Source organism: Enhydra lutris, unplaced genomic scaffold, assembly GCF_002288905.1.
Source record: "Enhydra lutris kenyoni isolate GAN:26980312 unplaced genomic scaffold, ASM228890v2 scaffoldscaffold2, whole genome shotgun sequence".
NCBI lineage: Eukaryota > Metazoa > Chordata > Mammalia > Carnivora > Mustelidae > Enhydra > Enhydra lutris.
Genome location: NW_019154086.1, coordinates 8,748,502 through 8,775,331, shown reverse-complemented (window position 1 = coordinate 8,775,331; position 26,830 = coordinate 8,748,502). Strand labels below are relative to the sequence as shown.

Sequence of the window (26,830 nt, the reverse complement as noted above, 5' to 3'; positions counted from 1 at the left end):
TGGCTAAGTGTCTGCCTTCTGTTCAGGTCTTGATCTCAGGGTCCTGGGATCCAGCCCTGTATCATGCTCCCTGCTCAGTGGGGAGTCTGCTTCTCCTCCCGCTCTGTCCTTCCCACTTGTGCTCTCTCTCTCTGTCTCAAATAAATAAGATCTTTAAAATATATTTTTTTTCATTTAAATACTTTCCTTTTCACTGAGCTTGTTTTCTACACTTGGTTTCAATTCCCCCCTCTAATATTTTAGAAAACTTTCCATCTCTGATTTCTTGTGTTGCTATTACTTTTGTGTTCCTGTTCCCAGTTCTGTACCATTTCTTCTGGACCACATAACCCTTTCACATTCTAGGTTATTAAGCATTCCTTCCACCTTGCTCAAAGATCATTCTTAGTCCTACTACCTCAAAACACCTTATCAAGGAGATGGAAAAAAGTATTAAAACCCACATTATCAGTCAACTCTACAGATGAACATGGATCTAAAAATGCCACGAACTTCAAAGTTTATATAGATTTGAAATATTTTATGTTACCCTGTTTTGTTTCTGTGCATCTTAATTTATTTGCACTTAGATTATTAAAAAAAAAATCTCAGCATCAGTATAAAATAGATAAGCTTGACTTTAGGAGACAGAGGAAGACAAGGTTTTTTCGTTTAACATAAGACCATAAACACAAAAATTTATTTTCTTCTATCTTCCATCTCTAGGTGGAGTATGTGTTTACAGATAAAACTGGTACACTGACAGAAAATGAGATGCAGTTTCGGGAGTGTTCAATTAATGGCATTAAATACCAAGAAATCAATGGCAGACTTGTATCTGAAGGACCAACACCAGACTCTTCAGAAGGAAGCTTATCTTATCTTAATAGTTTATCCCATCTTAACAACTTATCCCATCTTACAACCAGCTCCTCTTTTAGAACCAGTCCGGAAAATGAAACTGAGCTAGTAAGCAACTTTTAAATTAATGAATTGGAATTTCATTTGAAATAATTTGGTATTTGCTGGATTGTAGGAGAAAAAATTTAAGAGTCAGTGGAGCAAGGAATATATATTTGAAATGTATATCCTTTGGTTCAGCACTGAGAATTTGTAGTCACAATCCAGTTTAACTTGCAAATTAGTATGTTGCCTGCCTTCATTCTCTGAGTATTTAAATGAGACTAAGTGGAGAACCCTTACTGCCTTAAAGAAGACTTTGCTAAGAAATAGAGCTTAAATGTATTTAATACTTTTTGTGATCTCACTTTTTCCACAAAAGAGTTTTCATCTTTACTTATAATTTGGCTCTTTCCTAAAAAGATATTCTTGTGTGAAGGGTCATAAGCAAATGTGACATTTTATTCTGCAATGAGCTAATATTCGGCAGTTCAGGATTATAGCACTCCTATTGTAGATCTAAGATAACCAAGTTTCTAACTGTATTTATTGACACCTTTTTTTCCAATTCTGCTTACAGTTTTCTAAAAGTTACTTGGGAATGGTATTTTTATTGAGAATATTATCCTTCTACAGATTAAAGAACATGATCTCTTCTTTAAAGCAGTCAGTCTCTGTCACACTGTACAGATTAGCAATGTTCAGACTGATGGCATTGGTGATGGTCCCTGGCAATCCAACTTTGCACCCTCCCAGCTGGAATACTATGCGTCTTCACCAGATGAAAAGGCTCTAGTGGAAGCTGCTGCAAGGTAGTTTGATCTAATTTCCAAATCTTCAGAAAAACACCTTTTAAATTAAAAGGTGCAAATACTAGAAAATTACTTAAAATTGTCAAACAAAATTCATAAACACATAAAGGTAGAAGTATACTTTAAATTGTAAATACGTGCTATTAATTTTGTTGTCAAGCTTGCATTGAATCATAGTTTGAAGAGATCTTTAAAAATCTGATTACTATGAAATATGAATAATATAACTTGTGAGAAATACTTGTGTATGTATTGTTTTGCACCTACACTGATTCTTCACATTCTTAAAAACATTGCCATATTCAAAGAAATATTTTAAAATACATCTTAATTGTATACTTTTATTCATGCTAAGTTATAATGACATATTATGAAACATGAAATATCATCCTTAAATCTTATATTTCTTTATCTTTTAATCCCTAGAATTGGCATTGTATTTATTGGCAATTCTGAAGAAACTATGGAAGTTAGAACACTTGGAAAACTGGAACGGTAATTTTTTTCTATTCTGTAGTTTTCTATGTAATTAATATAGAACAGGAATCTGTAAGCTATGGTCCATAGGTCATATTTATAAGCCTACAGCTGGCTTATAAAGCCTGCAAAAAACTTCATTACATAGTTTAAAGGCTGGGTTTTTTTTTTAATGCAACAGAGACCATATATGGCCTGCAAAGCCTAAAATATTTACTATTTGGATCTTTACAGAAAAAGTCTACTGACCCCTGTTGTAGAATGATGTAATACTATGTTATACTTCATCACAGGAATACCAGTATCCTACTCGGAATCTTTCATTTGTATTTTAGCTTAGTGTTTCTTGAATTTACTCATAGGTTTATTTTTATGCACTCCTGGGGTAGTTTCATGAGTTCTCACTAAATTAAAAAAAAACTTGTTTATATTTCCTGTGATTTTATTTTTCAAATGTTAGGGCACACCTGCCTATTTCCAATATTTACACTGCTTGATAAATTAATCCATTCCTGTTCTATTCATACCTTTTCTTGGGTTTACTGATTCCAGTCATATCTCACCTCCAGCTGTCCCTTTCCAAACTCTGCTTTTCCAAAAAATAGAATAAATTCTAAATAGAAATAATAATAATTTTCTAAATAATAGACAAAATTCTAAAATAGAGCCCATTCTTTGGCTGTTTTCATGGAGAAGCCTGTCTAGCTCTTTTCATCAACTTATGAACCATCATACCACTCTGGTTTGTTGTGCGGGTTTTTTTGAGATGTACATCATTCTATATGTATATCACTATATAAATCCATCCAGAAAACTTTAAGCCACATCTGACTTATCCACACAAATTCCTTTACTACTCCTTATAAAGGCATTTGCTCCCCGACCTGTACATATGTCCACTGTGTCAGATTCAGAATCACTGCTATAATGATCCTCCATTACTAATGTGAGTGTGTTGTATTTCTCAGGTATGTTTGGGCAGAAAAGAGGGTTGAGAATCAATTACATTTTTTAGTGAGAAAAACATGAAGCTGGGCAGATCTGGATTCCAGTCCTTTGCTGTGCCACTCACAAGCTTATTTGACTTTAGAAAATTACTTATCTTTCTGAATTGAATAGTCCTCTTCTGTAAAATGAGATAAGAACTACCTTCTTTGGTTCTCATGGGTATTAAATGACATAAAGTATATAAAGTACTTGGGATTTGATAAGTACTCAATATGTGTCAGTTCCTTCTATTTCTGTCTTGTGTTGTTATTAATGATGCATAATCCATCATCTTGAAATTGTAGTTGAGATTACTTTCTTGTTCTAAATCTTATCCTTTATAGAGTTTCTTCAAATACTCACTTAATATCTTTCCAAAAAAAGTAAACTTTTGGTCTTTTTTATTTTTTTCCTTAGGTACAAACTGCTTCATATTCTCGAATTTGATTCAGATCGTAGGAGAATGAGTGTAATTGTTCAGGCACCTTCAGGTAACCTACCTAAACTTTTATGAATTTATATTTATCTAATATTAAGAGTTTGATAACTGATTTTTTTTTTTTTTTTTTTTTTTAGGTGAGAAGCTTTTATTTGCTAAAGGAGCCGAATCATCAATTCTTCCTAAATGTGTAGGTGGAGAAATAGAAAAAACCAGAATTCATGTAGATGAATTTGCTTTGGTGAGTGTAAATTTCTAAAGATATAAAACTCTAAAAGATATACATATGTAAGATTTAAGGCTTCATTTTTGCATTAGTAATTTATCAAAAATATGGAAATTCTGCAGTTCTGTTACATTATGTGTTGGCTCCTACATTCTTTGGTTAAAAATTAACTTTTAACCTGCTAAAATACAGGTCTTCTCTTTGAACCTTATAGTCAGGGTTTTTTTGGCTGCAAAGACTATTTAAATTAATATATTAAAAAGAGGAGTTTACTTAAAGAATATAGGGAAATCCCAAAGATGTGGAGATACTAGAACCTTCATACTTTGCTGGTGGGATTATAAATGGTACAAACACCTTAGAAAATAGTTTAACAGTTCCTCATAGAACATAGAATAATATAGTTACTATATAACCCAGGAGTTCACTGCTAGTTATATACCCAAGAGAACTGAAAATGTATGTTCACATAAAAACTTAGCATTATTCCTAAATAGGCAAAAGGTGGAAACATCTGAATGTCCATCAGCTGATGCAAGAATTAAACAATGTGTCATATTCATATAATGGAATGTTGTTTGGCCATTAAAAGAAATGAAGTAATCATATGCTATAACATGGGTGAAACTTGAAAAGTTCCTATGCCTAGTGAAAGAAGCTAGTCACAAAAGGTCACATGTTCCATTTATATGAAATAACCAGAATAATGGAATTTATAGAGACAAAAAGCACATTAGTGGTTGCCGGGGGCTAGAGGAAGGGGTAAAAGGGAAATCTCTGCTAATGGATGTGGGATTCCTTTTGGGGTTGATGAAAATGTCCTCGAATTAGATAGTAGTAATAGTACAACTCTGTGAATACACTAAAATCCACTGAATTGTACGCTTTAAAGGATTCAGTTTTATGGTTTGTGAATTAGTTCTCTCTTACCTGAAGAGTGAAAGAGAATCTTACGAGAACGACATACTGCAATTCATTTGAAGAGGAAGATTTTTAGGCAGTTCTTAGTCTTAAGAACTCATGATCTCTCATTTCTGCATTTCTATAAATGATTGCTCTGTACTCCTCTCTGCTCACCTACCTCCTTTACTTACCTATGGTTTATTTTCTCCCATTACTTGTTTCCTAATTGTTTCTGATCTAGTTCATCTGTCACACTGTAACATCCATGAGAACAAAGACATTGTTCTCCCTTACACTCATGTTAATCCAGAACAATACCGGCACATATTTGGCATTCAGTAAATATTTGTTGTAAAATGAATTGGTTTCATATATTAATAACACTCATTGGTCCCTTAACTGTTCTTTAAGAAAAACAGTTATTTATAGGTGTGGGCCATTTGTAAATCAAGGAACATAAATTATTTAGGAATCTGAATAGTGTCGTGTAGTATTTTAAAGTGTACCCTTTCCAAGTTCTATTGTTTGAATATTTATTTTGGGGGGCACCTGGGTGGCTCAGGCACTAAGCATCTACTTTCAGCTCAGGTCATGATCCCAGGGTCCTGGGATCCAGCCCTGCATCAGGCCCCCTGCTCAGCACAGAGTCTGCTTCTCCCTCTCCCTCTGCCTGCTGTTCCCCTTGCTTGTGCCCTTTCTCACTCTCTCTCTGCCAAACAAATAAATAAAATCTTTAAAAAATATATTTATTTTGGGTTTTTCTGAGGAGAATGCACGGCAAGAGAAGGAACTTGTATAGCTTTTAGTTATAGACACGAACTTTAAATAGAACACAGTAAGAAAAATTTGTGCCCAGGAGAATTAGATAATCAAATATATATTCCAAAGTGTTGTATAATTCCATTTCACTAGTGAAGTTATACAATGATGTGGTTTAAAATCATTTGGCGACTATAGAAAGTATTATTTGATAAGGGCCACCTCACAGACTTCATTATTGAACTATAAATTCATTATACCAAGAACTCTCAGGAAATTATGGTCTCCTTTGCTTCAAAAAATTTCTTATAAAGTACATAAAAGTGGATTTGTAAGTGTTAGAACAAGAGAGAAGAACCTGGGGCTACCTCCCTCTTGACAGTCCTGAAGTTACCCCTATAGAACTTTCTGGCTTTCCAGGTAAAACAGTTTTAAAACCACAGTAAGATAATCTTTATGATCCTGTCTAGGCTCTAATATTCTACAATTTTAAAACTTCAGTTATTTTAAGCAATTTTTTAAGACCTCCTCAGCAATTAAAAGAGCTATGATAATATGTGTCCCATAACTCAGGTCATGAGGGCTTTGTGACACTTCATTTATTTCTTATTACTAAATGATAGTACTTTTTAAATTATTTGTAATTGATTTTTGATAAGGCAGCCTCAGTTTATTTCAGTGACTTCTTGATTTCTCATTAGTTATTTTTGTTCAATTTTTGTCTTTAATTTTTCTGTTTTAGAAAGGGCTAAGAACTCTGTGTATAGCCTATAAACATTTGACATCTAAAGAGTATGAAGAAATAGATAGACGTCTGTTTGAAGCCAGGACTGCCTTGCAACAACGGGAAGAGAAATTGGCACATGTCTTCCAGTTCATAGAGAAAGACCTGATACTACTTGGAGCTACAGCAGTGGAAGACAGGTAGGCATCAGACAAACAGGCTATTGCCTTTTCTCTCATAAGAATTTTCTTAGCCAAGTGTTTCTGATTTATGACATAAATTCCATTTATTAACATCTTATAATAATGTATTTTAAATCAAAATAGTTAAAGTCTTAATTTTTCCTAGTCAGTATATACAATTTTTATTCTAGCAGATATCTTAAATAGATGAGAGAATTCTGCTGTGTATAGTTTTGCTTATAGGCAATTTTTAGAATACTCCTCAGTGTGCCATACAGGGGCTTTAAGCACCTGCTTAATTCTCCAGCTTCATTTCCCACCACTGCCTGCTTCCACTCTCTGCTCAGTAGTACCAAACCATATATAGTTCTCTGAATAACTGTAGCTAAAACTATTCTATTTTGTGCCTTTTCTCTTTAGCAAGGCTATGCCTTCTGCCTGGATAATTTTTCCTTTATCCATTTGTGAATGTCTTTATAAAGTATAGCTCAGATAGTACCCCCACTCCACTAAGTCCTTTCCTTACCCCTAATAGGATTAAAAATTCTCTTTGTGAAGTATTCTGTTTTGTAGGTAGTTCTATGTTGTTTTTGTGGCAGTGCAAGTATTTCTTTAAAGACTTTCTCCTCTGTTAGTTTGTGAATTCCTTAAGGTCCATTTAGTCTTTGTTCCCTACCATCTGTCTCTAAGAATGTTTGCATTTTTTAAAATATAGGTTTTCTTTTCTTTTTTTTTCTTTTTTTTTTTAAATATAGGTTTTCATTTACCTTTTAGTTGTCCTAATGAGATTTCTGAGACTCACCTGAAATTACATCATCCTTTATTTATCTATATTTTGGATAAATTTCCATTATATTTATTTATTTTATCCATATTTTGGTTTTTAAACTACTGATATGAGAAATTTTCTTATGAAAAAAGAGAAAAATCTTCTAATTTCAAATTTAAGACTTTCTAAGTAGGAGTTTATGAAGACCATATATTTAGTGTGGTTCTATAAAAATCAACTTTGAAGATACATTCTTAAAATACAAATTTGCAGATGTTATGTTAACCAGATGATCACTAATTTGATTATTCCTGTTTCTTCCCTAATGGGAAAAAATTCGGTTATATCACTATGCTATAACATTAGTTACCGTGTTTAGACATCAGGGAGTCTAAAATTAACATTACATGTACTATCTGGTTTATATTTAAAATAGTCAAAGAAGTATTCTCTACTGCTAATGTTTCTTTTATTTTCAGGCTACAAGATAGAGTTCGAGAAACTATTGAAGCACTGAGAATGGCTGGTATCAAAGTATGGGTACTAACTGGTGATAAACATGAAACAGCTGTTAGTGTGAGTTTATCATGTGGACATTTTCATAGAACCATGAACATCCTTGAACTTGTAAACCAGAAATCAGATGGTGAATGTGCTGAACAATTGAGGCAGCTTGCCAGAAGGTAAGAATGTAATTATCTCATGAGTTCAGGGGTCAGCAAACTATGGCCCATGGGTCAAAGATGGCCCATTTCCTGTTTTTTATAGCCCATGAGCTCAAAATAATTTTTATGTTGTCTAAAGGAAAAGAAAGAATCCAAAGAAGAGTAATATTTTGTGATGTGAAAACTTATGAAATTCACATTTAAACGTCTGTAAGTAAAGTTCTGTTGAAACACAGGTACATTCATTCATTTATATATCATCAGTAAAGGATTTTGCACTACAATAGCCTGGTTGGATAGTTGTGACAGAGACCTTATGAAACACTTATCGTTTCTCACTGCTGCTTGATTTGCTACAGATTACTGTGACACCATTATAAATCAGTAATGTTTTGAGTGTCACCCATATTACCCTATGATATTTTACTGTATTTTTATTATCAGTATTTACCAATCATGTTCAAACAAAAGAAAAATGGACTTTTAATATACTTTTAATGCACAGTGAAGTACTGATTATTTTATTATCAAATTAGATGGCATTGTATTTATTAATCAGTGACACTTTAATATACTACCTGATTGAAGACACATATTCAAAGATGAAGTATAAAATCTCATTAAAGATAGTTCTATTTTGTTAAAATGTAAAATCTCATTATAGTTCATCATTAAAAGGTGGACATTTGCAATTGATTTTGATGGTAGGGAGCATAAACTTTAAACCCCAATTAAGCAAAATTTTATCCTCCCACCCCCAAAGATTTCCATTCTTCTCATTGGTAGATTTATGTTACTTAAAAATTGTGCTCAATTACTATTACTACATTTTTTACTTAGTCAATAAAAATTTTTGTCAAAATCTGTTTCCTCTATTTTAGTATAAGTACCTATATTATATCCTCAACCTCTTGGCCCACAAAACCAAAAATTAAAATATTTACTTCTACCTCATTACAGAAAATACTTGTCAAATCTAATTTATTTAACTATACTGGGAAATTAATCTGCATTTTATTGTTCTATGATAATTACCCAAGTATTTATACTCTAAGTTCATTCTTTTTTTTTCTAAGTCTGTGTTTTGTAGACAGATAACTTTATTCATGAGCTCCCTTTAACATTCTGATTTTTCACAGTGAATTTAGGATTGCTTCAGTGTAAGCATCAGGGTTGCTCATATGTAGGCATCTTAGGTCTCCTACAGGTACCTGTCATTTGTGGTCTTGTGATGCTAATACAGAAAAACAAATGTGAAAAGACAGTACCACAGTTATCAGTATATTTTCAGAGCTATATTCACATTTGATATGCAGGCATTAATGTGGTACTAAACTCAATTTCATCAAAGGAAAACTTATTTAAGGGATGTTTTAAAGAGATAGTACAACTCTCAGAAGGTTCTTTCCTTGAGTTCAAAAAGGGGGTTGATCTAGGTAATTATACTATAGCTTGGGAGTAGTGACACCACCATTGTGGCTGCTTAAACATTTAAATACCATAATATCAAGAAGAACTCCCTAAAACATAGAAATTAATTGCTCAGAATCATTTACTTTATATATGCTTTCCAGAATATTAATCCTGATTTTAAAAGTAGTAAGTGTCCATTTAAAAAATACTGAAGATGATAAAGAAGAAATGATTGGACATAACATAATACAGACATCTAAAGATAATTATTGTGTTTTAGAATGTTTTCTTTAAGTCTTCTAAATTTACGCTTCTAATGACTCTGTTAATATTATGGATATTGTTTATTTCCCTTTTTGTACAAGAGCTATATGATAAAGTAAAGACTACAGTCTTTCTTTTAGGCTGGCTATATGAAGTTTATACCATCTTTTTGGTAGAATATGTTTCCTGAAATAACCAGATAAGTCAATAGGATTTTGATTTATAGGCTTCCAGAAAATGTCTAAAAATCCTGGGTAAGGGCACCTGGGTGGCTCAGTGGGTTAAAGCTTCTGCCTTTGGCTCAGCTCATGATCCCGGGGTCCTGGGATTAAGCCCCACATCGCAGGGGGACGGGGGGGGGGGGGGGGTGTCTCTGCTCAGCAGGGGGCCTGCTTCTCCCCCGCCCCCGCCTCTCTGCCTACTTGTGATCTCTCTTTGTCAAATAAATAAATAAAATCTTAAAAAAAATAATAAAAATAAATAAATAAATATAAGAATCTTGGGTAGAACAAAGAATTCCATACCTTTGAAAGTTTTAGTTTATATACATTTCTTCACAAACATACATTGATGGTCTGCTATCTAGAATTTGGAATACAGAGTCATATAAGGAGTATTGTTTACTCTCAGAATACTTAAAATGTATAGGAGAAACAGCAGTGGATATACTGTTCTAGACCGATTACAACTGGCTTGTAACAGGCAAGAACAGAAAGCTCTGGATATATAGAAGAGGGAAGCTTAGCCTAGACAACAGAGCTCTGTGGGAAAACTCAAGACTGTGCTGTCTCCCAAAATAAATGTTAACTGGTCAGAGAGTAACACAAAAAAGCATAAGGGACAGCATATGCAAATTTCCAGAGCTGAGAGAGAAGTGATGGTAGTTGAGTATGGCCAGAGAATACAAGATGGAAAGAAGGTATGGGAAGTGTTGAGACGTGAAGCCACAGAGATGAACAGATGCTGCCTACTATGTGCCAAAACTGTGAGATGCTCTGCTATATTTCCTAAATATCTCTTGGATAGTGAAATAATACGGTGACTTATAAAACCTTTCCAGAGAAAATCTAATTTAGTGTGCCTTGGGAAGTTTCCAGAGGAAAACTGATCTGCTCTCTCCCACTCTTAGCTGCTTGCTACCCCCTTCTTCTGAGACATGTGCTCAGGCAGTGCTTAGACTGAACACAGTGGAGGGAGCACAGGTTGCTAAGTAAAATTTGGCCAATAGGGAGAAAAAAACAGTGTGGTGTTGCTTTCAAATACTGGGCAATTGATAAAAGAAAAATACATTTTTTAAAATTTCACATTGTAAAAGATAATCATTGAAAGCTTATTGATTATAGTGCAACACAATAGTAATAAGGCATACTGTGAAAGACATCATTTTAACTCATAAAGATTTTCTTATAAGACTAAAATCTGTTGATATATATTTAGTTTTTATTCCTTGTTGCTCATTTAATAGTGTTCTCACTTTTGATTTAAAAATGGTGGATAGGGACGCCTGGGTGGCTCAGTTGGTTAAGGAGCTGCCTTCGGCTCAGGTCATGATCCCAGCGTCCTGGGATCGAGTCCCACATCGGGCTCCTTGCTTGGCGAGGAGCCTGCTTCTCCCTCTGCCTCTGCCTGCCATTCTGTCTGCCTGTGCTTGCTCTCTCTCCCTCTCTCTCTGACAAATAAATTTAAAAAAATAATAATAAAAATAAAATAAAATAAAAATGGTGGATATAGGGGCGCCTGGGTGGCTCAGTGGGTTGGGGCCTCTGCCTTCGGCTCAGGTCATGATCCCAGGGTCTTGGGATTGAGCCCCACATAGGGCTCTCCGCTCAGCAAAAGCCTGCTTCCTTCTCTCTCTCTCTCTCTGCCTGCCTCTCTGCCTACTTGTGATCTTTCTCTGTCAAATAAATAAAATCTTTAAAAAAAAAAAATGGTGGGTATGACCACTATGGAAAACAATATGGAGGTTTCTCAAAAAACTACAGATAGAACTGTGTGATCCAGCAGTCCCACCTCTGGATATATATCCAAGGAAGATGCAGTCACTGTCTCAGAGGGATATTTGCACTTTCTACCATGTTCGTTGCAGCAGTATTCACAATAGCCAAGAATGGAAACAACCTAAGTATCTGTTGTTGGATGAATGGATAAAGAAAAGTGCGTGTGTGTGTGTGTAAACACAGGAGTATTATTCAGCTATAAAAAGAAATTTTTTGTGTGACATGGATGGACCTTTAGGGCAGTATGCTAAGTGAAGTAAGTTAGACCGAGAAAGACAAATACATACATGTGGAATATAAACAAGCTGAACTCATAGAAACAGAGTAAAATGGTGGTTTCTGAGGCCAGAGTATGGGGGAAATGGAGAGATGATGGTCAAATAGTACAAACTTCTAGCTTATATATAAAGTGAATAAGTTCTAGAATTCTAATGTAGAGCATGATAACTATAATTAACAGTACTTTATTACATATTGTTAATAGAGTAGATCCTAAGTTAATTGCAACATCAAAAAATGGTAATTACGTGAGGGGATGAAGGTGTTAACTAACCTAATTGTGGTAATCATTTTGCAATATATATGTGTAGCAAATCATCACATTGCATGCCTTAAATGATGTTATATGTCCACTGTATCTCAACAAAGCAGGGAAAAATGAAATAAAAATGGAGGGATATATCCATTGACAGATGAATGGTTAAAGAAGATGTGGTATATATAGTGAAATACTACTCAGTCATCAAAAAAAATAAAATCTTGCCATTTGCAATGACATGGATGGAACTAGAGGGTATTAGGCTAAGTGAAATAAGTCAATCAGAGAAAGACATTATCATATCTCATACGTGGAATTTAAGAAACAAAACAGAGGGTCATAGGGAAAGAGAGGAAAAAGTAAAACAAGACAAAATCAGGAGACAAACCATAAGAGACTCTAAAGCATCTGAAACAAACTGAGGATTGCTAGAGGGGAGGGAGGTAGAGGAATGGGGTAACTGGGTGATAGACATTAAGGAGGGCATGTGATGTAATGAGCACTGGGTATTATGTAAGACTGATGAATCACTGACCTCCACCTCAGAAACTAATAATATATTACATGTTAATTAATTGAATTTAAATAAAATTTTTAAAAGGCATTAAGTTAAAAAAAATGAAGGGATATTTCTCAGGCAGTCTGCTATACTGTGGTGAATAGTATTTTCTTTATGGATGTAACACAATGCTACTTTGAGTGCTGGCCTTCAACTACATAAAGATGTTTGCAGCAGAATATAAATCTAGATGCTGCTTCTTTTATCATGAAAGTTTTATTAAGGGAGAATGGGGAGAAACAGTTGAACAAAATAGTTTGCCCAGTATTATAGTTGATTCACATACTGATGCAAGCTTTTTGTCTCTTCCTGGCAACAGTTTACCCAGCTGTCAGTAATCAGATCATACTTTGAGTGGTACTCATATAGCATATGCCCACAGAGAGTGTTATTCATGTTCCACCATAGGAATATCTGGTGTTACATAGAAGGGGTTAATATCAAAAGACAATTTTGATTATTTTATTCCTTCCTGCTCTCATAGTGAATCTAGCTTGCTAATTTTCCTAAACATTGTTAATTGCATTTAATTCTTTAAAATTAGGATTTTCTAAATGTATAACTAATAATGTTTTTATTTTTATATGATTTTTCATACTAAAATGAGGGGGAAAAACCTCTGAGTGTTATAATTCACATTTTAGAAAATATAATAACTGTATCTGTATCAGTTCATTGTAAAACTGAATATCATCTGTTTTACTCATCATATAAGTCACTCTCAGTTCTACTTAATCTCAGCTTTCAGTTCTGCTTAATCTCATAACTTAGTTTCTTCCCCGGTATATCAGTTTTGTAACCATAAAGTCTATGGTCCATCTTTTTGTAAGAATTTTTGTTTGCTAAATTTAAGTATAAATAATACAACTTCAATGTATCTAACAGAGGATATAATTTTCTCTTAGAATTAAAGAGGATCATGTGATTCAGCACGGGCTGGTGGTGGATGGGACCAGTCTGTCTCTTGCACTCAGGGAGCATGAAAAACTATTTATGGAAGTTTGCAGAAATTGTTCAGCTGTATTATGCTGTCGTATGGCACCACTGCAAAAAGCAAAGGTATGTTTGTGTTATAAAACATTGCAGAAAGATATTTAGATCTAAAAGTATTCTTGGGGGCTCCTGGATGGTTCAATCAGTTGGGCATCTGACTCTTGATCTCTGCTCAGGTCTTGATCTCAGAGTCTTTAGGTCAAGCCTCGCATTGGGCTCCATGCTGGACATGGAGCCTACTTTTTTAAAAAAAGTGAAAAATTATTCTTTAAAGTTAATGCCTTATCTAGTCCTATTTGGTAGTATGTAGTGTATGAATGTTACTAAGTGAGTCACCTCTCACATTTTGAATGTTAACCAAGTACATTGGTCTAATGACCTTTGGAATTTTCAGAGTGATTATTAGTTTCAACTATTCGTAATGACCTACAAAGTCTTTGATGAATATCAGTTTGTGATTTTGCTGAGACAGAAATTGAACTATGATAACTTAGTTTCTTCAGTTATTTAGCTAATGAGGACCTGTTAGACTTTTGCCACTTCAGGTGGTTCTGTGGATCTCTGCTAATTTTTGCATTCTCATACAGTGATAATTCTTTGTTAAAAGTAGCTATTAAGTGATGAAACTTTAAGTTAAAAAGTCAGTTCTTGTGGTTTGAAGCTATATATAAGAAATATTTAAATTTCAGCTATGATTCAAGTGAGTGTTAAAATGCCTATATTGTTATAAATCACGTACCCCGGTCTGTGGAGACTAAAACTGAAGACCAAATAGAGCTAATGCCTAGGTTCTTTAAGTATGTTCAAGAATTCCAAAGAAACCTTTCTTTTGACTTTATTGAATTTAATCTTTGTTGCTTTTTAAAATTTCTTAAATTTTATGACAAGAGAAAGTAATTATCTTTCTTCTACTTCAAACGAAAAGAATAATTTCCTGAGAAAGAGAACATTTTGCCTAAGTTCAATTATGTCTATTTTCTAACACAGTTATTAAGTAGTATTTAAGATTCTTGATTCCCATCATAAAATCCAAAGATAATATTCTTTTTTGCTGTGACATGTTTGAAAGACATTCCTAAATTCTCAGAAAATGAACCCCAGGGCATATTATTGTCTAGTACAAAATTAATTTTTTTCATTATTCAACTATTCTTATAACTGTCATTTCAGATAAATGACTACTATAAGAAAATTGAAATTTTATAATAAATAACCAATTAGTTATATATCTTTCAGGTAATAAGACTGATAAAAATCTCACCTGAGAAACCTATAACATTGGCTGTTGGTGATGGTGCTAATGATGTAAGCATGATACAAGAAGCACATGTCGGCATAGGTGATTGATTTTTTTACTTGAATTTTTAAAGTTGGTATACTTATTTGGTGACTTTGAATTTTCCTTTTGTGGACTAAAGTGCAGTGTCAAATATATGAATGCAATATAGTAATAGATCAGTGTATCCCCCTCAATTAAGCCCAATATTTAGGATTTTTTAAAAGATTATTTATTTATCAGATTGAAAATGAGAGCACAAACAGGGGGAGTTGCAGGCAAAGAGAGAAGCAGGCTCCTAGCTGAGCAAGGAGCCCCTTATAGGACTTGATCCCAGGACCCTGGGATCATGACCTGAGCTGAAGGCAGACACTTAACTGACTGAGCCACCCAGGCATCCCTAGGATATTTTAATTACAAAATTTCAAGGAAATAAATACCATGTTAGTGGATTTTATCTTGCCAAGCCCCCTTCATAATAATTTAATTTTTACTTGCCATTTTGCAAGTACTTTCTCACTTGTGAAGTACTTGTGAAGTACTTTTTCACATCATTTTATCATTTTTAAACTCTAAATTTGTGATTTACATAGTTCTCCTCATGGTTTCAATTTATTGTTTTAGAGTGTTATTACTTACTCTATTTTTCAACCTAAAGATTCTGTAACTCATTCTAATGACAATTTTAGAAATAAGAAATTAAACTAAAATAATAAATACAAAATTTCAAATAATTTTCTAATCTAATAACCTTTATTCTAATTTCTTTTCTATTTTTGCCTAAAATTTTTGTTGGTTTTAGGATACTAATATCACTTTATTATGTTTATCAGTCATTTCATATTTAAACCATAGTCTGACCTGTATCCCTAAATAACTTTATTATACAAATACAGAAGCAAAGATGAAAAGTATGAAGGTTTTTTTAATGAAGTAGATAAAGTTTTAGTTAGAAAAGAAGCTGATGCCTCTTCTGGAATCACCACTATAATGTCCTGTGAAGTAGTTCTCAGGTCTAATATCTCCAGTGTAGCTCTCAAATCAGTTCCTTTCTCTGAGCTAATTAAATCTTCATTATGATAACTTAATTTTCTTTCTAACTTCTATTATTGTTTCCCATAAATCTCCATAACAATTTGATGATAATTTCCTATACCATACATTAAAGCATAAAAAGCTACAGTATTTATAACAGTTTCAGTCTAGATGGTAACAGACCCATGAACAGAATAGATTCAAATATCTGGAAATTTATAACGTAAGAGATGTTTCAAATAAGTAGGGGAACAAATTACTTGATAAAAAAAATATTAGTATAACTGGTTTGGTTATTCAGGAAAAAAAAGAAGTTGGATTCTTTTCCATTGCTTATAGCTAAACAAATTCTAGATGGATTAAGGATTTTAAAAAAACTTCAAAGAGGGTCACCTGGGTGGCTCAGTCAGTTGAGCATCTGACTCTTGGTGTCATCTCAGGTCATGATCTCAGGCTCTGTGAGATTGAGCCCCAAGCCCTGCACTCATGTTTAGCAGGGAATCTACTTGGGATTCTCTTTCTCTCTCTTTGTCCCTCTGCTCATGTGCTCTCTCACTCTCTCAAATAAATAAATAAATCTTAAAAAAAAATTTTAAAGACCACTAAAAGTAATAGAAGAAAAGATTTAATGATTTAATTTAATAATCTTGTAATTTGAGGTATTGGAGGATCTTTTTAGTAGAAATATCAAAGAAAGCAAGGCACTGTGAAGGAAGACATCATTATGTGTGGCAGAAGTAAATACCCCCAAATGCAGATTTTAAACATGAAACTGATAAAGAATATTTGCAAAACAGATAACAAAGTCTTAATATTTCTGGTATGTAAGGTCTTAAATTAAGGAGTATGAGGAAAACACTTTGGTAAAATATGCAGAAGGATGTGAGTCATCGGTTGTCACAAAAGGAGATATCTAAAATGAAGACTAAATGCCTGAAAAAAGTATTCAGTCACTAATCCAAAAAATGCAAGTTAAAATTGCCTATGAGGTTGGCAAAAATTACAAAAAATGATAAACCTGGAATTGGCAAAGATATAGAATTAACAAATCCTTGTATACAATATTAGCAGGAGTGTAAATTGGTATACCCTGCGTTGTTATGTATAACAGAATTTTAAATGTGTGCCTATTGACCTGGCAATTATGTATCCAGGAATTTTTTTCTGAGAAAGATAAATGAATATGTTGACAAAAACATATGTTATAAACAGTGTCCATAATGTATTAAATGACAATAGCAGATCACAAAACAAATAATCTCATTTTGTATATCATATTTGTATATACACCCAAAAAATGCAGAAGGAAAAATTCTAAAAGGATATAGACCAAAACTAGTAGTCTTCTCTAGGTGTTATAAATGTAATTATCTTTACCTATACATTTTGGAAAATTTTAATCCTTTTATGATGAAAATAAATTATAATTTTGAAAAATCATTTTTCAAAGCTGTTTCCAGATTGAAAAAATAAAGTTGGCTTATAATAACTCTTTTGAAACCTAAAGAATTACTGTAATCTTTAAAATGTAGTCATATTTACCAGATAAAATTATGTACTGACTTCAGGTGATACTGTATACTTTTAAATAGCACATTTTGTCCAGCCTCAGTTAGATAAAATAACAAGTAGGGAGCAATATAGTCACAATAAACAGACATTTAATATGGTGAGTTGCTACTTCATGTGTAACTTTTTATTTAGGTATAGTTGTGGAAAGATAAAAAGTTATGAGTGTTAAAACTTTTCTCACTATTAATTATGCAAGAATTTTTAGCATACCTTATATACAATTTTTGTTAAGTCTTTTTGTTTGCTCCATATAATGTTTGTTCCAGTTATATTTATTGAAATAGTTCATGCCTATTGAATCCAATAATAAAATCAGCAGTTCCTTTTTAAATAATTAAGTTATTTATTCAATAAATAAATAAAGAGCGCATTTTGTTTGACTTGTGTGTGAAAGTTTTAAAACCATTAAACATGCTTATTTTTGCTAGGTTGGAATCATTCAATTTGGATATTTTTTATATGTTCATTGGATTAAAGCTATTTTTTTTTATTATTACAGTTAGCCACTGTTAGTACATCATTAGTTTTTGATGTTGTGTTCAGTGATTCATCAGTTAGGTACAACACCCAGTGCACATCACAATACATGTCCTCCTTAATACCCATCACCCTGTTACCCTTCCCTTCTGAGACCCTCAGTTCATTATATAGCATTTTCTCCATTAGAAATCTATTAACTAGTACTTCGTGTCTATTAATGTAAAACTCGATATTCTTATTAGATCCTGAACTTTCAATATTATTTTTATATTAGTTGTATTTTATTATATGCTGAGTCTTTGAAACTTGATGTTACGTGCCTTGTATTAATTACCTATTTAAGTTGAACAACCTTTTGGGAGTCTACTCTCTGCTATATATTAGGATATAGTGATCCTAAGTTCAGGTTCAGCTGCTATCGGTAATTAAGATATTGCAGATAAATCATGAAAATCACACTTAACAGTTATCAATGAACTTGCCATTTTGTCTTCTTTATTACAGGAATCATGGGTAAAGAAGGAAGACAAGCTGCAAGAAATAGTGACTATGCAATAGCTAGATTTAAATTCCTCTCCAAATTGCTTTTTGTTCATGGTCATTTTTATTATATTAGAATAGCTACCCTTGTACAGTATTTTTTTTATAAGGTGAGTTTCATGGAGATATTTTACAGTCGTTTACTGACATAGTAATATAGGCTCCAATTTATATGCAATTACAATTCAAATTATTTTAAAAATTGTTTTCATAAGTAAAAATAACAGTTTATGGAATATATCAAGATTTTTGTTATAAATCTAATGTTTAATGACAGCAAATCAGTGGTTGCCTGAGGCCAAGGGTTCAGGCGATAGCACCAACTGGAAAGGGATATAAGAGAACTTTGGATGATAGAGTTCTCTGATTTGATTATGGGGTGGTTACATGAGTATATACATTTGTCAGCATCAGAATTCACACTTAAAATTGATATGTTTCATCCTGTGTGAATTAGAATGTAATTAATTTTATTTCTTCCATGTTATTTTGTCCTGAACTAGTAATAAGTTTTAAGTCCAATACACTGATTTAAAGCAGAGGTTCTTCCTTTTTTTGTGCCATGAGTGACCTTTTGATACTCTAGCGAGATATATAAACTACTTATTAAAGGGGCTTTAAATGCATAAAGTAAAAACATTGGATTATAAGAAAACTAATTATGTTGAAATACTATTTTATCTCTTAACCCCTTTGGAGAAGGTGAACTTCAGTGGAACCCATGTTAGTTGCTGCTGGGTACCAAGGCATTTAGTACACCAGAGTATCCTGTGTTGCATATGTTCTATAAATAATAGCTACTAGCCAATGAAAAAAACACAGGTAGATTGCATATTGCTAATAAATGATGGTGGCAATTTTTCTCTTCCTTATTAGCTTTTGCTGTGATGTAAGTATATTGAAATGGAAAGACATTTCCCTAGTTCCATTTATTGTTTTAAACATTTTTTTTTAATTTTAAAGCTATTACTGCCTAGAGTTTAATAAACTATACTTATTGTATTGTATATGGAAAATATTGAAGAATAGCTGGAAGGTTTTAAATTCAAAATTATGGCATTGCTTAGCAATAAAAGTCAAAGGTATTTTCATTCTGACATTTGTGGCACTGCTTAGAATTCTTTTAGACATTTTTAAATGATGGGACAGGTTCTTATGAGCAGATCCTCTACTTACATGTCTGCTGGGATTGTGTTTCTGGCTTTTTAATAGCTATTTTTAGAAATCATTTCTCTTTTAGACCCAAATATTTTAATTATTTTCATTTAATCTTGTTTTTCAGAATGTGTGCTTTATCACACCCCAATTTTTATATCAGTTCTACTGTTTGTTTTCTCAACAAGTAAGTAAAGAGAAGCTTTTGATTTATCCTTTTTAGAATAAGGTATGTGTATTCGGTTTTTGATAGTTGGAGGGATTTTTTTATGTTTTTCCTATTCCTCAAATAGACAAAACTTCCCTAATTAGTGTATTTGATCAGTATAACATTGATAATATTTATTCTGATTTTCAAGTTGAAGTGAATGTTAATACCAAAATATATTTTAATTCTGGATGCTTTCTGTAAAATAGATACTAACTCTAAACAGCTTATGAGAGAATTTAGGTAACTTTTTTCAACTTATGTGTAATACTTCTGTAAACTCTGTATCAAGCGATGTCAGGATAACTAATAGGGAGATTACCTCATTTATTTTTTGACAGAATTTCTTTGGCTTGGGAAGAAAGCTTAGTGGCTGAGTCCAGGAATGATATTTAGGCTTTATCTCAGAAGCTAATTCTAAATAATTGATAGAGACCACCAGACCAAGAACGCTACATTGAAAAGGTTTCTAAAGCTATAAGCTCAGAAAGAAAACCCTGTAATTTGTTAGTAGTAAGCTATAATGAGCACATGTGGGTCTGTGGTTGTACACATGTCACATATTTGCCATTCCTGATCTACTCTTATTTTATAGAAAATGAAATGGAAATCCACAGAAATTAAGTAACTTGCCCAAGATCACATAGCTAACAGCTATACCATACTAGGTCCTACAACTTTTGACTAACTGAGCATCCTTTTCACGTACCACAGTATACATCCCTAATTGATCAAGACTATTATTCTAATTAATTGAAATAATAAGAGCTTGGGGCACCTGGGTGGTATAGTCTGTTAAGCATCTACCTTCTGCTCAGGTTATGATTCCAGGGTCCTGATATTGAGCCCTGGGTTGGGCTCCCTGCTCAGCAGGGAGTCTGCTTCTTTCTCTCCCTCTGCCCTTCCCCCTGCTCATGCTCTCACTCTCTCTCAAATAAATAAAAATGTTTTAATAAATAAATAAGGATTTAGTTATATTTGGTTTTTCATGGGTTGTCTCTATCCTTAATCACCGTTTTCACTTCTATTGACAGCCTGTAACTTCCAATTCCAAATACCTGCTTGGGCTTTAGATCATGCCTTAAAGGAAATGTAGGACTTAGATAGTAAGACAGAGCCATAAAAACAAAATTATTTGTGTAGTATATCAAAGGAATAATAAAAAGCCTGGGATGCATGTAGGAGAATTGTGTAAAATTACATCACACTGACCAAATTGTGAAGAATCTTGAAATGTAAGTGCAAGTCACTTATAAATATGGATCATTTCACATAACAGAATGTTCCAATTCCCACAAGAATATAAATCTGAATATTATATGTTTATGTCCATATAAGAAACAAATTAGAATTATTAAAATTGATTTTTGTGTAAATTGAAAAAGCTATATAATTCTCATGTTTATTTTTAATATACTTATTTGTGATTATATATATAACAGTAATACATAGTTTAGAAGCTCAAAATTCCTATCAATTTCTCTTTCTAGACACTATATGACAGCGTGTACCTGACTTTATACAATATTTGTTTTACTTCCCTACCTATTCTGATATATAGTCTATTGGAACAGCATATAGATCCTCATGTATTACAGAGCAAGCCCACCCTCTATCGGTAAGTATTTTCCAGTGTTATATGTCCATAACACTTTTGATTGCAAATAATTATTACATAGTTATCAATTTTTGAAAGCACCTTAAAAATAAACAAATACATTAGGTAGTGTCTTGGTGATAATACTTTACTAAGGAAAGTAGTTTATGGTTTGTAATTGTTGAACATCAAAGAAAAATTTGAATAACTTTACCAGTGTTTTTAGGAATGAACACTTTCATACTAGGAATGTGTTGGGCAATTGTGTAATTTGCATTTACTGTTGAAAACCAGTAGTATTTCATTTTATGTGCACAAAAGAAGTTATTCAGTAATTGGTTATCTCTAGAATTCTAAGAAATTAGTTCATGTTGTAGCATTGACAAATTTAGAGTCATAATCAGTGCAAAATGTGGGGTTGAAGACATTAATTCCAATTCCAGATCTTTTGGGTTATCCCTTTTTCTTCAGAACCAAGTAAGTGATCACAGAGTTGTGGAACTATTCCTCAGGACCAGCTAGCTTATGGTTCCCTCATTAACCTGATGTCCACTCTTATAAAGATATTCAGTCATCCAGAAATGGCAGTAGCTCACCTTGATTTTCCAGGATACCTAGGACTGGGCTTGACCTAAGATTAGGATAGGCTGTTCTTCCCATAATAGCTGATGATGGTTATGAAATGGATTAGGAACCTCAGTGCTGAACAAAACTAAAATGACTCCACTAAAAAAAAAGTGACAGTCTTAGCAGAGTGACTGAATGTTAACAACAGAATATAATACAGATCAACTTTTCACAACTAAACTGAATTACTTTGTCTATGTTATGTTCCTTTCTTAAATGAGAAAAGGTATTTGAATACATTAGGTGAACTGCAAGCTGTTACACAGACATATATTATTATAAACAGTGATTTGTAAATTCAGGTTTATTCTTTCTGCTAATATTTTCAAGCAATGTTAAATTAAAAATCCATCTTGTTTTTTAACTGTCAAATTGTAGTAATCATTTAGTAGGTAAATAATAAATATGAATCCTAATATGTTCCTTTTCTTTCTTCTTTTTTTTTTTTTTTAAATATACAGAGACATTAGTAAAAACCATCAACTAAGCATTAAAACATTTCTTTATTGGACCATTCTGGGTTTCAGTCATGCCTTTATTTTCTTTTTTGGATCCTATTTTCTAATAGGAAAAGATATATCTCTGCTTGGAAATGGCCAGGTAAAATATATCATTTTTTAAAGAATATTTGTTAATAGCCTGATTAAGTTTGATTTTTCATAACTTTCATTTAAAAAAAAGTAAAATTCAATTCAAATTATAAAATTGTAGATATTAAAATAAAATGCAGTTATAAAAAGATTTCAAATAAAAGTTAAATACAATACAATGTATTCTTAATATGAAACTCAAGTTACTAAACAATTTTGATATTGAAAAATTAATTCAGGGACAGCTGGGTAGCTCAGTCAGTTAAGCATCTGACTCGATTTCAGCTCATGTCATGATCTCAGGGTCATGAGATCCTGCCGTACATCAAGCTCTGTGCTCAGTGGGGAGTCTCCTTAAAGATTCTCTCCCTCTGCCCCTCCCCCCACACACAATCTTTCTCTCTCTCTCTCTCTCAAATAAATCTTAAAAAAAAATTCACACAAGGGGATATACCTCTGAATGCTGTTCACTTCAGGGTTATGTTTTAATAATAATTACTGTCTATTTAGTGCTTAATATTTTGGTAAGTGCTTTACATGCTTCATCTCCATTAATCCTCTTGATAATCCTGTTGGAGAGAGATTATGACCCATATTTTTCATATGAGAAATGAGGACTTGGTGTTTAGTTTTTGCTTTTAATTCTGTGAAAAAAAAATTTTTTTGTATGCTTAGGAAGTGCTCCTTACTCTTCAGTACAGAGCCGGGGCTTGGGGCGGGGGGTGGTGGTTGCAGGCAAGGGTGAGACAGAGAGACAGAGAGACAGAGAGAGACTATCAAGTAGGCACCATGCCCAGTGCAGAGCCCATTGCTGGGCTTGATCTCAAGACCTTGAGATCATGACCTGAACCAAAATCAAGAGTCAGATGCTTAACTGACCAAGCCATCCAGGTGCCCACAAAGGTAAAATCTTTATGAAGGTAAATTGTTTGGCCTCTGGTACAAAAGTTTTTTCTCTTTACCATGTATTAATTATTGGTTTGCTTTTTTTTTTTTTTTTTTGAAACTCAAGTTGTAAATCATTAACTTCTTTTCCCTTTTAGCCTACCCGTTCTACCACTCAGATACATACCACTAGAAATTAATATATACTACTAGAAATTAATCTACTAGTCCCGGCCACCAATACTAGGTACAGTGGAAAAGAAGCCTACATTGGAATCAGGTGCCTTGGAGCCACATCCTGACACCGGAAGTTATTTGAGTGATTTGAGAGAGTTAGTTAACCCTCTAAGACTCAGTTTCCTCGCCCACAAAATTATAGGAGTATAATCCTTACTTTATAGGTTTCCTTTGAGGATGAAATGATATATGTAGAGCATTAGGCACAGTGACTAGCATATAGAAGTACTCAATAAGTCTTGGCAGTGTTAGTTGTTATTTTTACCATCCAGTCATTATTTCGAAGACCCCATCCTTCCCAATCCCTTCTGATCTGCTTCTCCCAGAATCTCCCCTCTTTAAATGTGTAGGTTAAACTGTCCTTGCTGGCTCTCTGAAAACATGCAGTGCTCGTTTCTCCTTCCAAACCATTGTTACATTTCCTCTAGAGGAAATTCCCAAAGTCTCTCTTACGACTATCAGTTCTTCAGGGTTGAATCCACAGAGCTTTGTCCTTGGCACCCTCTTACATCTTCCTGGTCTGAAAATCTCTTTAGACATCTAGCCCATGTCTCATTGTTCAGCACTGGATGTGTTTGAATGCTTTCATTTTCCAGTAATTATTCTTTATGCCCAACAAACAGTTGTAAACCTGAACTAGAAAACATTATTAAGTAGAAGTCCTGGGAGAGAAGTGGCTCAAGATCAAGATGAAGTTGATGCAAATAAGTGATCCTGAGAGAGGAACAAGGAAGAGTTAAAATAGTTTGGAGTCCAGGGAGGGTAGGACAGTTAAGGGGAAATTAAGGTTCTTCTCCCATTTTCTCTTAAAATACAGCAGTGTCATCTTATCACAAATATTTGGGCAAAAGTCACAGATTAGTTATATGGTGAATATATTATGTGGGTTATCTTCTCATTTTATTTTCAAAGCTAAAAATGAGCTTAACATAAAAGTTTGAGTTATTTCTGTAATCCAACAGGATCACCATTTTTTTTTTTTATTTAAATAATTTTGACAGAAGGTAAACCTTCTATAAAATACTTGTTAGAAATCTTGATGTTGGGCCGCCTGGGTGGCTCAGTGGGTTAAGCAGCTGTCTTTGGCTCAGGTCATGATCCCAGAGTCCTGGGATCGAGCTCCAGATCAGGCTCCCTGCTCAGTGGAGAGCCTGCTTCTCCCTCTCTCTCTGCCTGCTGCTCTGCCTACTTGTGCTCTCTAGCCTCTAATAAATAAGTAAAATCTTAAAAAAAAAAAAAAAAAAAAAAAAAACCAAAAAACTTGATGTTACTTTGTTTTTGACAAAAATTTGGTTTTATTTTATTTTTTTAAGTTTTTATTTTGATTCCAGTTAGTTAACATACGGTGTTATATTAGTTTCTAGTATACGATATAGTGATTTAGCACTTCCATGTTTCACCCAGGGCTCATTACCACAAGTGCACTGCTTAATCCCCAACATCTATTTAACCCATCCTCCCACCCCTCTCCCTTAACCCATCAGTTTGTTCTCTATATAATTAAGAGTCTGTTTCTTAGTTTGTCTCCCTGTCTCTTTTTTCCCTTTGCTTGTTTGTTTTGTTTCTTAAATTGCACAAATGAGTGAAATCATAATGCTAAGTGAAATGAGTCAGTCAGATCTTGATATAACTTTAAAAATTTTTAAGTTCTCCTGGGGCCCTTGGCTGGCCCAGTCAGTAGAGCATGTGACTCTCAATCTCAGGGTCATAAATTTAAGCCCCACATTGGATGTAGGGATTACTTAGGAATATAAAAAAAAATAATTAAAAAATTTTAAGTCCTCCAAAAATAATAGAAAAACTGACTTCCATGAAAACATTTTTTTAAAAAACAGCTTCATTGAGGAACACCACTCAGGCGCTAAGCATCTGTTAAGCATCAGTTAAGCATCTGCCTTTGGCTTAGGTCATGATCCCAGGGTCCTGAGACTGAGTCCCACATTGGGCTCCTTGCTCAGCAGAGAGCCTGCTTTTCCCTCTGCCTGCCCTCCACCCCCATTTGTGCTCCTTCTCTCTCTCTTTCTCTTACAAATAAATATATAATATCTTTTTAAAAAATAAATTAAAAATAAAAACAGCTTGATTGAGTTGTATTTGATATATAGTAAATGCACTAAAAATATATAATTTGAAGGGCATCTGAGTGGTTCAGTTGGTTAAATGTCCAACTCTTGATTTCAGCTCAGGGTCTCAGGGTCTTGAGATTGAGTCTGGCATCCAGCTTCATGCTGGGCATGGAACCTGCTTAAGATTCTGTCCCTCTCCCCTTTCCCTTTAATTCCCCCTCCCCCGCTCACGCATTCTCATGTGTACATATGTGCTCTAATAAATATATATGTGTTTGTGTATATAATACACACACACATACACACACATATAATTTGATACTTTTTAAAACATTTTTACTTCAAGTTAGTTACCATACAGTGTTATATTAGTTTCAGGTGTATGATATAGTGATTCAACAATTCCATATGAAACCCAGTGCTCATCATAACAAACGTAGTCCTTAATCCCCATCACCAATTTCACTCATCCCCCCACCCAACTCCTCTCTGGTAACCATCTCTGGTTGTTCTGATTGTTCTCTATAATTAAGTTTCTTGTTTTGTCTTTTTCGTCCCCTTCACTGGTTTGTTTTGTTTTCTTAAATTCCACATGAGTGAAATTGTATGGTATTTATCTTACTCTGACCAACTTATTTCACTTAACATTATACTCTCTAGTTCCATCCATGTTATTGCAAATGGGAAGATTTCATTCTTTTTTTATGACTGAATAGTATTTCATTGTATATATGTACCTCCTTTTTATCCATTCATCAATCAGTGGACACTTAGGCTGCTTCCATAATTTGGCTATCGTAAATAATGCTGCTTTAAACATAGGGCTGCATGCATTTCTTTGAATTAGTTTTTTGTATTCTTTGTAAATACCCAATAATGTAAATTGCTGGATCATAGGGTAGCTCTATTTTTAACTTTTTGAAGAACCTCCATACTGTTTTCCACAGTGGCTGCTCCAGTTTGCATTCCCACCAAC

The 26,830-nt window shown here is 33.5% G+C and overlaps 1 protein-coding gene across 2 annotated transcripts in view; it reads left to right on the top strand.

Moving 5' to 3' along the window:
• LOC111148047 (ATPase phospholipid transporting 11B (putative)) overlaps nt 1–26,830 on the top strand; it is a 116,303-nt gene that overhangs the window by 60,530 nt on the left and 28,943 nt on the right. For both annotated transcript variants that reach the window (XM_022504421.1, XM_022504429.1), the window contains exons 13-25: nt 706–948; nt 1,516–1,691; nt 2,118–2,186; nt 3,573–3,646; nt 3,732–3,835; nt 6,225–6,406; nt 7,637–7,840; nt 13,499–13,652; nt 14,823–14,925; nt 18,454–18,599; nt 19,772–19,831; nt 21,343–21,470; nt 22,538–22,676. In XM_022504421.1, the coding sequence (XP_022360129.1) occupies nt 706–948; nt 1,516–1,691; nt 2,118–2,186; nt 3,573–3,646; nt 3,732–3,835; nt 6,225–6,406; nt 7,637–7,840; nt 13,499–13,652; nt 14,823–14,925; nt 18,454–18,599; nt 19,772–19,831; nt 21,343–21,470; nt 22,538–22,676 (1,782 nt within the window). The remainder of the gene's footprint in view (nt 1–705; nt 949–1,515; nt 1,692–2,117; nt 2,187–3,572; nt 3,647–3,731; nt 3,836–6,224; nt 6,407–7,636; nt 7,841–13,498; nt 13,653–14,822; nt 14,926–18,453; nt 18,600–19,771; nt 19,832–21,342; nt 21,471–22,537; nt 22,677–26,830) is intronic.